We start from the raw sequence: 14,034 nt of genomic DNA on the forward strand, positions 1-14,034 counted from the left end.
TACTTCCTAAGGATGGTAAAGTTGTCAGTCAGAGCCACGGCTTTCGGGTTAACATTATGATTTTCTTGTAAGTGTTCTCAATAGATAAACTCTGTCCGTGGGCAACACATGACAGCCACTATTAATGTTGTCACGCACCGCTTACTCCCCTAAGTAAGTGAGCGTTGTTGTCACGCAACGCACACTTACTTAGGGGAGTAAGCGGTGCGTGACGACATTAATAGCGACTGCATAGACACTAGTTACCAACACGTGGGCGATTCATTTAGGGAAAATATAAGTTTCGCACTTAAGTTTGTTTCATTTTCGAGTTCTCTTTCGGTAGATTTTAGCCAATTATTATATATACATATATGCTCTAGGCAGTAGTAGAATCGAAGTAAACAAAGCCTTGAATCGTGAAATCGTAAAATATATCTTTTCTTTGAATTATTACTTTTGCATGGTTGTGTTAGCTGTTTCGATTCCTCAGATGGAAAGAGATACCATAAAAACAGCAGAATCAAAATAAACAATTCATAATATAGTTTGTAGCACGGGCAACTGTTTCGATATAGATTAGTTTCTGGCGCTCAAATACTGCATGACTCATGACAGTTGGACAGTCTTTAACGCACAGATTACATTGACCATGAACAAGGCAATTTTTCGTACTCTAACTTTTATTTGTTTTACTTTTAGTGTAAGAGGACAGAACACTGGTAAGGAAAATGATTGTATTTCTAAATAATATTGTACTTGAATAATAATTGTATTCTTAAAAGTTATTAAAATGCACAAATTTTCATTCGATTTAAAACTAATTATCAATAAAATACAATACATTAGATTGTCGGCAGTCATTCTTCAGTGTTTAACGTGAGATATTAGAGGGTTTTGCTTCCCGTAAAATATCTGGTACACTAACCAAAGCGAGTAGATCATGTTTCCATAGTCTTTAGCCGTGTCTATTTCACTGTTTTACGGGGGGAAACAGAAAACAAAAGAAAAAAGAAAAATTAAGTAATTGTTGCGTTGACGGATTAAGTAAAATCACTCTATATTTATTATTAAGTATTAGTAAGTAATATAGTAAAGTTAGAAAATGTAATATAATAGGTAAAATACAATTAAGTACAATTTAATGCTTCATATGTTGATACCGTTTTAGGTTGTGTAGAACAATCTCTTGTAGGGAGAAACAATCTGAGAATACCTGACAGCAGTTATAATGCCTCATCGCATTTTGACTATCGATACCAAGCTCATAACGTCAAGCTGCATGGTAAATATGGATGGGCACCAAGAGATAATAACAATCCTAGTGATTACCTACAGATTGACCTCGGTACTCCACGTGTTATTACTGCTGTAGCAACACAAGGAAATGGTGGTGATCCAGATAGCGTGCAACACAAAGAAAAAAAAGAGTGGGTGAAAAGTTACAAGATAAATTACTCGGATGACTCGTCGAACTGGATCAGATATAAAGACGAAAGCGGTATACACAAGGTAGTTTAAAGAGTAACTACTAGTAGAAGCTGAATTTAGAAAATATATGCCACTATGTGCTTATAAGAATTGTCTTTTATCTTTGGGTAAATTAAACATAATGCTTATAATTAGGACTGATTGAATAAAGATTTATTCTCGCAACCAGAGCTACTCCGATTCGTTTCTCCGCCTTTTTCGGAGAGGAACGACTAAGAAAGGGGAAGCTCTGGGTAATACAAGCTGTATTTAGCAACAAATAGCATAGCACACAACGGTATACTTACTGATAAAGGTGAACTTGAAAATTTCAAAGTAACTTAAAAAATCATGAAGAAAACTAGAGAGGTTTTTATATGTTCGACCTACTAATTGTTTTCGATCTTTGCTTATATAATTATTGCTAACAAGGGATTCTTAGGGTGCTGGCAATTTATATATTTATTACAAAATAGTAAAAAAAAATTGTTTCCTAAATTGTAGTCTATTTAAACCAATTTCACATTCTAGTCTTTTACTGATGGTTCATTTGTTTTTCAGCTGTTCAAGGGAAACACCGACTCTAACAGTGTAGTAGGTCATAATCTTACAAACCCTCAACTGGCCAGGTACATTAGATTTGTACCAGTGGAATATCGTAAATGGAAAACAATGAGGGTCAACGTTTACGTTACTAACCAAGGTAATTATGTTGCATCATTCTAGCATTTTAAACAGTGCTCGACTACCTCTATTTTTCGTGGATTTCCCTTTCCTCATTTTTGTAAAGCACTAAAATTGTACAGTAATGGTTAAGGCGCACATCAGTATGTGTGAACCTTTAGATCTTAGTCATATTTGTGAGAGGTGTCGGTCGATGCGCATATCATTATGCCATTCGCCATTGCTTATCACCACTGCAAGTACAGCAGTGGCGCATCTCAACGGGATAGAACTGAAATCATGTGAAGGCGTCTCTGGCAACCGCTATACAGTCACAGCTCTAACCGGTTTGAATTACTTAGGCATATGTGTCCTACCTACCTGTACGCTTTTTTTAATTTAGAGTGTGTGACTATATGTGTGATCCGGAGAGAAGAGCGATAATAACGGTGATGATTCTACGCAGCATGTTTTGGCCATTTTACTACATTTTTTGGACGACAGTTGATGACCATCATAGAAAAAGGTTTTAAAAAAAAAAACATTCCTTCAGATAATAAAAATTTGGAAATTCGAGCTTTTCAAAAGAAATAATGAAAAGAGAACCAACTTCATTAAGATTGCGTTTCAAGTTTGTTAATATTTTCCCACCAGAATCTCCTCGCATGAAATTCGTTCCTAACAAACGTTCAATAACATTAACGTGGACCTATAAAAAATGCAGTCCTACTGACCATATCACTGGATACCTAGTGAAAGTGGGAAACACAACCCATAAAGCTATTGGCGATGACCTGAGTTATAACGTGACCGACTTAAAGCCATACACTGAATACAATGTCTCAATAAAGGCCATCAAGCAAGTAGGATATGGAGTATGGAGCAACGTCACAACAATCAGAACTGCTATTGCAGGTGCATATTAAACACGTAATACTTTCATAACATCTTATTTCATGTGAATATAATAAAATACTATGTACTTACTGACTGAGTGGGAGGGCCGTACGGGAAAATATTTGGCTCGAGGTGATGCAGTACGCGCCACGGACCGAGCGTAGAGAGGTCCGTACAAAAGACCGAGAGCCAAATAATTTCCCGTACGGCCCGACCTAACTCAGTCAATAAGCATTTTATCATATGACCCTCACGAAAAGAAAAATATTAAAAGAAAAGAAAATCGCAGCTTTCGAGCAAGGCCGTACGGATTTGTACGGCCCTGCTCGCTCAAAGCCCTACGGCCTTGCTCACGCCATTTTCCCGAGGGTTTTTCTAAGAGCGCGCGCGCGGGAAGATACGGGTCACATGGTAAATTCCTGTTTCTTGGCAGACAGAATCAAAATAGCAAAATATTTGCTCAAAAATGTGAATGTTGGATACTGTATTCAATTTCATTCAATTTTACCTTTAGCAGCATGTTATCATGGTCAGGAATAAATAGGTAGTGTCAAATAAGTTTAAAAAAATCGTGATCATGCTTACATTGTGGCAAATAATACTTTGTTGTTTTGCATCTTGCGAAAACCGCTCCAAGTTTTTCAGTTTGTAATTGGTGTTTTACTTAGAACCCGAATCGATACCTTCTCTAAATGCTACAACAACGTCATCAGAAACAATTTTGCTAAAATGGAAGGTAGGTATTTGTTATAATTTAACCAATAGCCTATTTGTTGCATGTATACACCTACTTGCAAGAAGGTTGTCATACAAGAATAGAACATTAGTAATTTAGCGTGAAAGGAATACATTAAAAGACAAAAGCAAAATTCAGCTTCAGTGATCTTCTTTTGTTTTTTAATATAATTCCTATCCCACTAAATCACTGGTCTATTTTCGTTCTTGCAAGCAGGTGTATATAAAGCAGAGATAACCAGCCCTTCCCCTTCTAGTTTAAAGGAAAAGAAAAAAAAACTTTTGGCCAACAAAATGTTCTGGTTGACTATTTCGATTTCCTTTTAACTTGCGCTCCATGTTACACTCCTATCTAACTTTTTTCCTTTTTTCCAAAAACTAAAATAATAATTATAGCTTCAAATGTCGGAGTTTATTCACGGGCCGCTCAAGGGATACAGGATAACCTATACACCACAAGGAGGAAAGTCTAATATAATAATCGACGTGGGTGATGTTGGGAACTATACTCTAATGTACCTACTCAAGTATACAACTTACGCCATCACTATAGCAGTCAATAACACAAAGTACATTGGTTCACCTAGTACAGAGCGAAGAGTGAGAACGTTAGAGGATGGTGAGATATTAAAAGCTATCAAACCGTAAAATAAACTAAACATCTGTGTAAATCTTATCAAAATATGGCAACCAATTTGAATGATTATTGTTTTGGACTGACTAGCCTCATGGAAACATAAAAGCGTTTTCACATGTAAGAGAGGTTAGTCAGTTCAGAACGATAGTTTTTCAAATGAATCGCCATATTTCGATTCAGTATATGGCTCTGCTTCGGAATGAATAACTCACTATCACCGAGCTTCATGGTTGGTCTGCACACTTAAAGACATTTCATGCTTTTGGAAATTCCTAAACATTAACTCTAGGGCTTCATGTCCAGCAGGGCAAGACTTTTTCTGGGAAGGATATTATTTTAAGTATTAAAGTAATGACATGTCTAAAATGTTACTGATTACTTTTATCTTTTGCCTAAAGCTCCTTCTGCTCCAGTAAATATCACTGGTACTTTGATACCTGCACAAGGCTCATTTGGACCACGTGTTGTTATCACGTGGGATAGGCCACGAGAACCTAATGGCATCATCAGGAAGTACACCATTGTATACTACTACAACCAGGCTACATCCAATAACAAGACAGTCATAATCAATGGGACGAGTGATCTTCAATACACCATGAATATTACCGGAAACGGAACGTTCTCATACAAGATTAGTGCGACCACAATCAAAGAAGGCCCTTACAAAAGTGGTGATAATATAACTATACTTTCACTTGGTAAGTGAATATTAAGTTTTTACTGAGAAAATTTAAAAAATCCATGACTTTTCCTCTCAAAAAATATCGAGTTATATTTGGCGTTGTTTGATTTTTTCAGTTAAATCAAGACGTAATGCAGATGAAAATTCTACCTCTCCTTTCAACCGCTCGATGATAGCCGGATTCGTCGCAGGGTTTATTGTCCTAGTGCTGATTCTCATTGTTGTGATTACTTTATATAAACGGTAAACACGTATACGCAATCCAATAACGATTTTAAACATAAATGTTCGATAAAATCTAAAGTACTTTTTGTCCCATATATGTAGTCGAAATCGCAATCGTAAAAATAAACACGAAGTTATAGTTATGGACCCAGTACCTGTACCACTGGCTGTCATTGACGATACACCAGTCCCAGAGAATAATGATTATGATGATCTTCTGGAGGTTTCTGCAAAAAGTTCTTTTGACGCAGGTAAATAAATCTAGTTAGAAATCATATGAAGCTGAGTTCAGCAGATTTATTCAATTTTTTGCGCCGCACCGCAGCCAGACAGCTACACTAGTTTTTTTTTTTTTTTTCGCACGTTTTTGACATTCTTTTGATAAACGTTGATGTCTTCCTTTCCCAACTGAGTAATGGTCGGTGCTGCGATGAAGCTCTGGAGATTGAGATTGCGATCTAGTCATGGCAAAATCGATATCAGATAGACAATTAGACAATAGACACTTATTTTGGTAACGTATTGATTATTTTGACTAAAAGAAAACAACATAGGAGATCATACATATGACGAAGCTGAAAGCTCCATTCCTGATTTGATCATGATACCTGCCCAGAGTCCAATAGAATTTATTCCGCCAGACAAAAGTAAGCTCACGGAAGAATTTAAGGTATGTCTTTGCCAACTTTATGTAAACGTAACTCCTTCATATCTCCTCTCATTTATTAATGTATTATATATTTTAAACGTTTGGATGTAATAGAAACCATGTTTTTTCACGAAAATCGTTACCGTACGTCCAATGAGTCTTAGAAATACATAACAAACTTATTAGGCTTTTTTTGTTTTGGTTGATTAACAACTACAGAGCATACCCGTGGAGCCGAGGCATGAATGCAAGATGGCACAGAGACCTGCCAACAAGATAAAGAATCGATACAAAAATATTGTTGCGTGTAAGTCATAAATGCCTATATCACTTCCCTCATAACAGGTATCTCTCTGCTGATAAATCAGGTACATTCATGGTTAAGCAAATTCTGATTACAGAGATCTTTTGCAGCTGCTTTTTCCTTCAACATTTGAATGAATTTTTGCTCACAACTTTTTTGATTTATGTGTTTATCATTTTTGAGTAGGTGGTTTGCGATAAGGAAATTGTTTCCATGAAATATATGTTCTAACTTCAGATGACCACTTGCTTGTTGCTTTGGAACCAGTTAATGATGATCAAGACTCGTGTTATATCAATGCATCCTTTATTCGCGTAAGTTTCCCACCGGATCATAATATGGCTATGGTATACATAATTAGTGATTATTAGTGATAATTAGGTGTTCTATTCTAATTTTCCAATTTACGAAGTTTTGCCATTGACAACGCTTGCTTATGCTTCTTTGACTCTATATGTACAGGGATATGACGGAGCTCCTGCAGCGTATATTGCAACACAAGGTAAAGAAAATTAACGTACAGAGGGATGCAATATACAAACTAGAGTTAAATATTGCACTTAAAAGGTTATCTTCAGATTCCATATTATGCCAAATAGTACTTTCTACGCCGAAAAGTGTCAGAAGCATTCCAAAACTTAAACGCTGCCTGTCAAAGACCTCTCCTTTCCCTTACGTAAATTCGAAATGTTCAATAAACTGTATTGTTTCATGTCAGAATAACAGAAAAACATTTGCTTTCCCTGTGCGCTCTCCCGGCCCTCACTCCGGCAGTCGGCGCCGTTATACAATAGAGGTCTAGAACTGTAACGTATTACAATCTTACAATATAACTTTAGGTCCATTGAACAATACATTGGATGACTTTTGGCGTATGATCTGGGATCACGAAATATCTTCAATTATTATGCTTACCAATCTTCTTGAGCTTGGAAAGGTATGTATGTATAACACAATGTCCATTCCTAGGGCACAAGGCAAGGCAACATGTGGATTTTTGAAATGTATCGGGTTCTCTTTTCAGAGAAAGTGTCATCAATACTGGCCTGATAATAATTCTGCTCGGTATTCAGACATCACTGTCACCAATCACAAGACAGAGGTTTTTGCAGACTTCACCATCCGTACTTTCAGTGTGTCGAAGGTAACCAAAATGAAGTTAGGTTAGTTTCAATTTAAAAACGTGATTTTTTATTAGAATGACCTCATTTCTACCTTTTTTCAAGGACGGCATGCCAAACCGAAAAGTTCTTCATTTCCATTTCACCGCTTGGCCTGATAAAGGGGTTCCTGTCCATGCAACGGCTGCACTTGCATTCAGGCGAAAGGTGCTTGCAATGTCTTCTGACGATAACAGACCAATGGTTATCCATTGCAGGTTAGTACCAAAGTAGAAAATGAGTATCCAAGAAAAGATTTTACACATGATGAAGCTACCGTCATACATGATGAACTCTTTCACATTTCTACTGTCTTTACAGTCCTATACCTAACTAATATTTAGACCTCTTGGTTTTAGTTTCACATCCAATAATGAAATACACTATTGGATGATCGGAAATAAAGCTAATGGGTGTTGAAGTTAATTTTTTCACAGAAACATGATAAGTTTAGTCTCAAAGCTCGTTTGGCATAGCGTAAATGTTTGTCTGTATATGTGTTTAATTTGACAGTGCTGGTGTTGGAAGGACTGGTACCTACATAATGATTGACGCAATGCTTCGACAAGCCCAAACTGAACAGCAAACTCTGGATATTCCTGGTTATCTGCATGCAATACGAGACGACAGACCATACATGGTGCAAACCCTTGTAAGACATCTTACTTTTTTTTTTGGACACTAAAACATAATCGGGCAGATCCATAACCACAGTAAACATAGGACTAGCCCTCATAAAGATTAAACCCGTGTTAAGTGACTATATTTTCGATCCGGTTTCATCATTAGGAAAATATCATCATCATCATCATCATCATCATCATTATTATTATCATTTTATACATTATATCCGATAACTTGGCGAGCGGTGCATGGCCAAAATATTTGGCGATAAAATAGGTATCTTATTTGAATACTGCTTTGATTCATTAGGAGCAGTACATCTTCGTGAACATGGCTGTTCATGAGGCTCTCACTTGTGGAAACACAGAAATACAGGCCCACGGCCTCCATAGTATCATGCATCGGTTGTCAACTGTGGATAAACGCCACAAACGTACAGGTTATGCGCTGGAGTTTCAGGTATAAAATTTATCCTTTCAATCGCGCACTTGTTTACGGTCCTGACACAATCACCTAAATATATTTTTATGCTATTTTAGTTTCCTTCCATTTAGTCTGTGTAGCGTGTTTATTTGTTAGTATATTCACCAGCTTCTTCTTGGGGAAAAAATTATAAAATGTCATAAAAGACAATTCTATAACAAAAAATTCATGTCATTGTAGCGTTTAGAAGCTGTTACTTCACAAAATAGTCAAGAGAATTTTGATATTGGACTGGCAAAGGAAAACACAAAGAAAAACAGATATCCAAACATCGTCGCAAGTATGTGGAACTAACATCCAGCTACAGTTTTAGTGCAGGGTATTTTATTTCTGGTTGACGGAAAAAAACGCTCAAACTCTGCATCACCAGACTTCTGCTTTAGTCAATAGATCGCGTAAAATGTTATACATTAATTATATTATATTTATATATTATATATGTTAAATGTTTCATATACATTTGAAGCAAATGGAAGCCGCGTAATCCTCAGCACAGATGAAGCCGAGAACCAGGCAGACTACGTGAATGCAGCTTCAATTATCGATGTAAGTCTTAAATGAAACTATATAATACGAAAACTGTGCCGGATACGACTGCGAAAGGTAGAATCAATGTACTTAGATTAGCTTGAGTTGCTGGTCGAAATGCCGAAATTATAAACAAAAAGATGTATGAAAAGCAATTGTTGTTAAAGTTATTTTCTTTGTAGTCAATTACCTAATCAGTTGGCACATTTTCACGAATTTATCACATGACATTCTCGTTTCTTCACAGCTGGTGGATGGTGCCAAGGGAGACTACATTAATGCTTCATTTGTGCATGTAAGTTGCTCTGGGGAACTTCAAATTTCATATAAAACTCTATTAAATAAAAAAGACCATTTGGCTTGACCTGTTGTTTTCTGAACATAACGCATTTATAATGACACAAGCTCCCATGGAAAACACGATTGCAGATTTCTGGAGAATGGTTATGGACTACGAGATAGGAACCATCGTCATGTTGAACAATTTGGAAGAAGAATGTGAGGTGAGACATTCATACTGATTTGAATTTCTTAATAAAGCTATATGACGACTTTACGTTTAGGAATCTTTTCTTGTCTATATTTTTGTCAATATTAATTTTATTGCAGCTTATGCATGCCTTCCGCGCAGGGGCGCCAGGACAGACGGATTGGGTTTTAAATATATGTGATTGTTTCAGTTATTCGTAGATTTCTAATTGAATTGATATATGTTTGTTTCTAAGTGGATACTAAATAGTGTTCACTCATCTTTCCATCCAACGGTCTTTCTGGTTCGAATCAGCCGTGCGATATGAATATATTTAACACGTCCACCAACGGTCTTTCTGGTTTGAATCAGCTGATCGCTCTGAGTATTTACCGCTGCACTATCCGTGCCAAGCAGCGCCGGCGTCGCTTCGTTAGCGCGGATTACTCTCCTTTAAGGTGGCTCGGTATTTCCGAATGGCCGAATCGCTTATGTCGATTTTGGACTCACAACTTTTGCCCCCTCTAAGCAATTGGCATAAAACTTTACCAACATCTAAAACAATCATTTAGTTATAGTATGGTATATTCTGATTGCATTTCAGGTTGATAATTTGTAAGATGTAAGCGATTAAGCAAATGCACTGTTTTCACAAAAACTCGATTTTGCGAAAAATCTGTCCGTTTTATTTATGAAAATTTTGGGGTCCTTTTAGATAAACATAACACACAATTTGGCCAAGTTTAAAGAAATTCCTTGGCGCTGAAATACCGCTACAGAAAGCTCACCTAAATTCACCATTGTCATAATCTTTTAAAGTTGTGAACTAAATAGTCTTTGACTGAACATGCTTGAAAGCCATAGTTTTTAAAAAGTAACGGCAATTTAACATATATATATATCCAAATGTCATACCGCGATTACCAATCAGGCTGACAGTTTCAAAGTATATTAAAGTAACGTTAATGTAATAAAAAGCTCAAATACCTGCTTAGGTCTACGAAGCTGCGTTTTCTTCAATTTCTTCGTGGTTATCCAGAATTGTTCAGTCATAATTTGCCCACATAAATTTCAAGGTACTGTGACGAATTATCATCAAATTTAGCTGCTGTTTATCGCTTTGAATAAGAGAAATAACGTATTGGGTCGAACACTGTTCCGTGTCGAAGCTCAGTCGAAGTTCTTTGCTGATTTGTTGTTGAATACGAAATGAGCCTAAGGTGTAAAATATGTCAACAATTCACACGCTTGTTAGGGGGGTTGTTTGAGACGGTCTTAATTTCATGCATAGCATCCAAAATAAAATTTCTCCTATATTGTTTCTGAGACCGTCTCGAACACCCCGTGTTTCACCCGTGTGACTGAACAATTCTGGATAACCACGAAGAAATTGAAGAAAACGCAACTTCGTGGACCTAAGCAGGTATTTGAGCTTTTTATTACATTAACGTTACTTTAAAATACTTTGAAACTGTCAGCCTGATTGGTAATCGCGGTATGACATTTGGATATATGTTAAATTGCCGTTACTTTTTAAAAACTATGGCTGTCAAGCATGTTTAGTCAAAGACTATTTAGTTCACAACTTTAAAAAATTATCACAATGGTGAATTTAGGTGAACTTTCTGTAGCGGTATTTCAGCGCCAAGGAATTTCTTTAAACTTGGCCAGATTGTGTGTTATGTTTATCTAAAAGGATCCCAAAAATTTCGTCGAAATAAAACGGACAGATTTTTCGCAAAATCGAGTTTTTTGTGAAAACAGTGCATTTGCTTAATCGCTTACATCTTACAAATTATTAACCTGAAATGCAATCAGAATATACCATACTATAACTAAATGATTGTTTTAGATGTTGGTAAAGTTTTATGGCAATTGTCTAAAAGGGCGCAAAAGTTGTGAGTCCAAAATCGACATAAGCGATTCGGCCATTTGGATATACCGAGCCACCTTAATAAGTTCATCGAATTTACCCTTTACTGAAGGCCCTTGTTCCACGATTACATATCAGTTCTAACAAGCGGCTAAATTTTGTAAACAAAAATGTTTCTTCTTATATAGTCTTTTCCTCAATACTGGCCGCAACATGGAATTAAAAAGTATGGGGATGCCACTGTTAAACTGATAGAGACCAAGGACATGGATAGTATAATTGCAAGGCAGTTTGAAGTTACAAAGCAAGGGGCAAGTAACAAAGTGTTTGATTTGATTTGACAAAATAGTCGAATAGCTTTCACTTAAACCGCAACTACAATTAAGAACAGTGGACGAACAACACATGTACCGTGCGTGCTAAAAACATTTGAGTTTGACTACCACAATAGTTAAACTTTGTTTAATTATTGTGGTAAAAAAAAACCTGACTATTTGATGTACCTTGTGTGGTGGGCGGATTATAAGCCGGCTGTCTGCACCCCTGCAATTTTTTCTACCACTGGCAACGTAGAATCTTATGTTTAATTTATGCTTTATTAATTTGTTAATTTCATTGCCGTTTATGCCTTCTACGACGGAAAAAATGTCACAGAAGTCTAAGCTCAAATACGTGAACTGTTTCTGCGACGACATTTGTAAAACTGAATTGATCCTTGTAACGTACATGCAGTGGAAACGAAACACGGTGCAACTGCTTTCGTTACGACAAAGTATATGCGTAACATTTGACTTGTAGGATCTTCGAGAAAAAATAAATACTAGTTAAAACTTACTGTATGGTCCATCGCATTATCCTCAGTCTTGCCAATACTTGTTTTTTTTTCTTCAGACTCGTCGTATTGTGTTTCATCTGCAACACTTGACTTGGGAGAACAAATGCTTCCCTGCTGATCCCCAGACAGTGTTGAATTTGATCGATGAAGTACAAAAATATCAACAGAAGTCGGGAAACTCCCCAATAGTAGTTCAGTGCAGGTACTTGTGTTATTGAAATTTATTACTCAGCCCAAGCATAAGCTAGTACTTTACTAAATCGATGCTGATCCTCTTTTCATAGCAATGGTGTTGGTCGTAGCGGTACATTCTGTGCTATTGCCTCGTGTCTTGAACGAGTCAAACAAGAGCAAGTATTGGACGTCTTTCAGACCATTAAGAGTATTCGTGTCAACAGGCCAGGAGCTGTAGAAACATTGGTATGAATTAAGCCATGCTAATCACTGTAAAAATAGAAAGAAACAATTCATCAGTTTAGATATTCCGGTGGCTAAAAAATGAAGATATGAAACACGCGCGCACGTGCTATTATTACTATATACTGACGTACAGTTTGAAGCACGCGTAGTGGGGATTACCAGAATGCGAGAGAATTAAGTTTTAAGGAAAAGCACGACGCGTAGCCGCCAACTTTACTAGAGAGAAACTTTAGTTTTACTACAATATTTACGACATTCTATCAATTCCTGGTTCCAATGATTCCTAAATTCCTTTTCCAAGTGATCATTTCCACTTCCCTAGATCATAACAATGTTTAATAATTACGTTTGAAATAAATGTATTCATTCTTTTTTTTCCTTCATTGATTTTTTCGTTTGATTTCTTTTTTTTTTTTTTACAGACTCAGTACGTCTTCTGCTACAATATCATACAAAAATATCTGGACTCCTTCAGTAATTACGCCAATTTTGGTGACGTTAATTAATCCTGCGTGCATTACAATAATGGTGCATTAATTAGCCAGAGGATAAAATCGCATGCGCAGTGGAATCGATTCTTAAACTGTGAAAAGGCTTATTATAATCAGTGATTCGTTCAATTATTCAAAATCAATAATTCAATAAAATTCAATAATACGAACTTTATCTATATTCAAAAAAATTTTTTTTAACTATTTGACTGATATGTTTTATTAAAAGTTGTATGTAACAAGAGAGATTTTACTTGGCCTGTGTCAAACTAGTAAGTATATAAGTTTGCCTCAGAAGGCAAATAATCGGTAACACACAATAATATAGTAAAAATGGAAGGACACATAGGAGTAGCCATACTATGTCATTTTATTTTGTTTTAATTCGACTGTTAGTGTTAGACACTAATTACACTTTTGTTTCACGGACTAAAAAGATCACTCTGATTCTTAGGCTTAATGTGATTTTATATATACATAAAAGCAAAATGGGTGCAGCAGAACTTAGAATACTGTGCAGCTGTCCCTACATTACAATTCTTAAGCCTATAATCAGTTCAAAAGCTGATACTTTTTTTTTTTCATATTAAAAGTATATTTTTTGTGCAAATAATGAAAGTTGTTCATGATTCGGAGGTAATCCAGGGTCTTAGGGTGCCTGTGACTAGTTTAGAGTGTTGGGTGGGGTGGGTGGCATGGTCATGGACATGGCAATGGTCATTGTCATGCACTATTAGTTGTGTGTACAGGACTCAAGAAATCATCAATAAAACATCGATCAGAGAGTGCTCTGTTATATGATGCAAACATTGTGGTTTTAATATGATAGCAGTTTTAGATTGAATCACAGTGGCAATATTATGGAATTATTAATTAGAACAGGAAAGACTGAGAATATCAGTTCAGC

At 36.3% G+C, this 14,034-nt stretch overlaps 1 protein-coding gene across 1 annotated transcript; it reads left to right on the top strand.

Annotated features, from left to right (window-relative positions):
- Positions 1 to 513: 513 nt before the first annotated feature.
- On the top strand, positions 514 to 13,371 carry LOC116288481 (uncharacterized). Its single transcript, XM_089036479.1, has 26 exons — positions 514 to 701; positions 1,151 to 1,491; positions 2,011 to 2,152; positions 2,767 to 3,027; positions 3,678 to 3,745; positions 4,141 to 4,363; positions 4,780 to 5,082; positions 5,183 to 5,309; positions 5,394 to 5,542; positions 5,834 to 5,961; positions 6,160 to 6,247; positions 6,482 to 6,558; positions 6,707 to 6,746; positions 7,084 to 7,181; positions 7,269 to 7,388; positions 7,471 to 7,622; positions 7,918 to 8,056; positions 8,338 to 8,487; positions 8,692 to 8,791; positions 8,978 to 9,057; positions 9,287 to 9,334; positions 9,390 to 9,542; positions 11,570 to 11,692; positions 12,273 to 12,418; positions 12,501 to 12,636; positions 13,059 to 13,371. The coding sequence occupies exons 1-26, from the start codon at positions 584 to 586 to the stop codon at positions 13,140 to 13,142; spliced, it is 3,594 nt and encodes a 1,197-aa protein (XP_088892605.1). The 5' UTR covers positions 514 to 583; the 3' UTR covers positions 13,143 to 13,371.
- The last annotated feature ends 663 nt before the right edge of the window (positions 13,372 to 14,034 follow it).

Source organism: Actinia tenebrosa, unplaced genomic scaffold, assembly GCF_029948245.1.
Source record: "Actinia tenebrosa isolate PJP-AT-01 unplaced genomic scaffold, QUT_ActTen_1.0 PGA_scaffold4__44_contigs__length_22323623, whole genome shotgun sequence".
Lineage (NCBI taxonomy): Eukaryota > Metazoa > Cnidaria > Anthozoa > Actiniaria > Actiniidae > Actinia > Actinia tenebrosa.

Excerpts from the sequence above, each read along its gene's own strand:
- LOC116288481 (XM_089036479.1), top strand. The coding sequence starts at position 584 with ATGACTCATGACAGTTGGACAGTCTTTAACGCACAGATTACATTGACC. Across the intron at positions 5,962-6,159 it reads AGCTCACGGAAGAATTTAAG|AGCATACCCGTGGAGCCGAG; the intron begins GTATGTCTTTGC and ends TAACAACTACAG. Across the intron at positions 7,623-7,917 it reads CCAATGGTTATCCATTGCAG|TGCTGGTGTTGGAAGGACTG; the intron begins GTTAGTACCAAA and ends TTAATTTGACAG.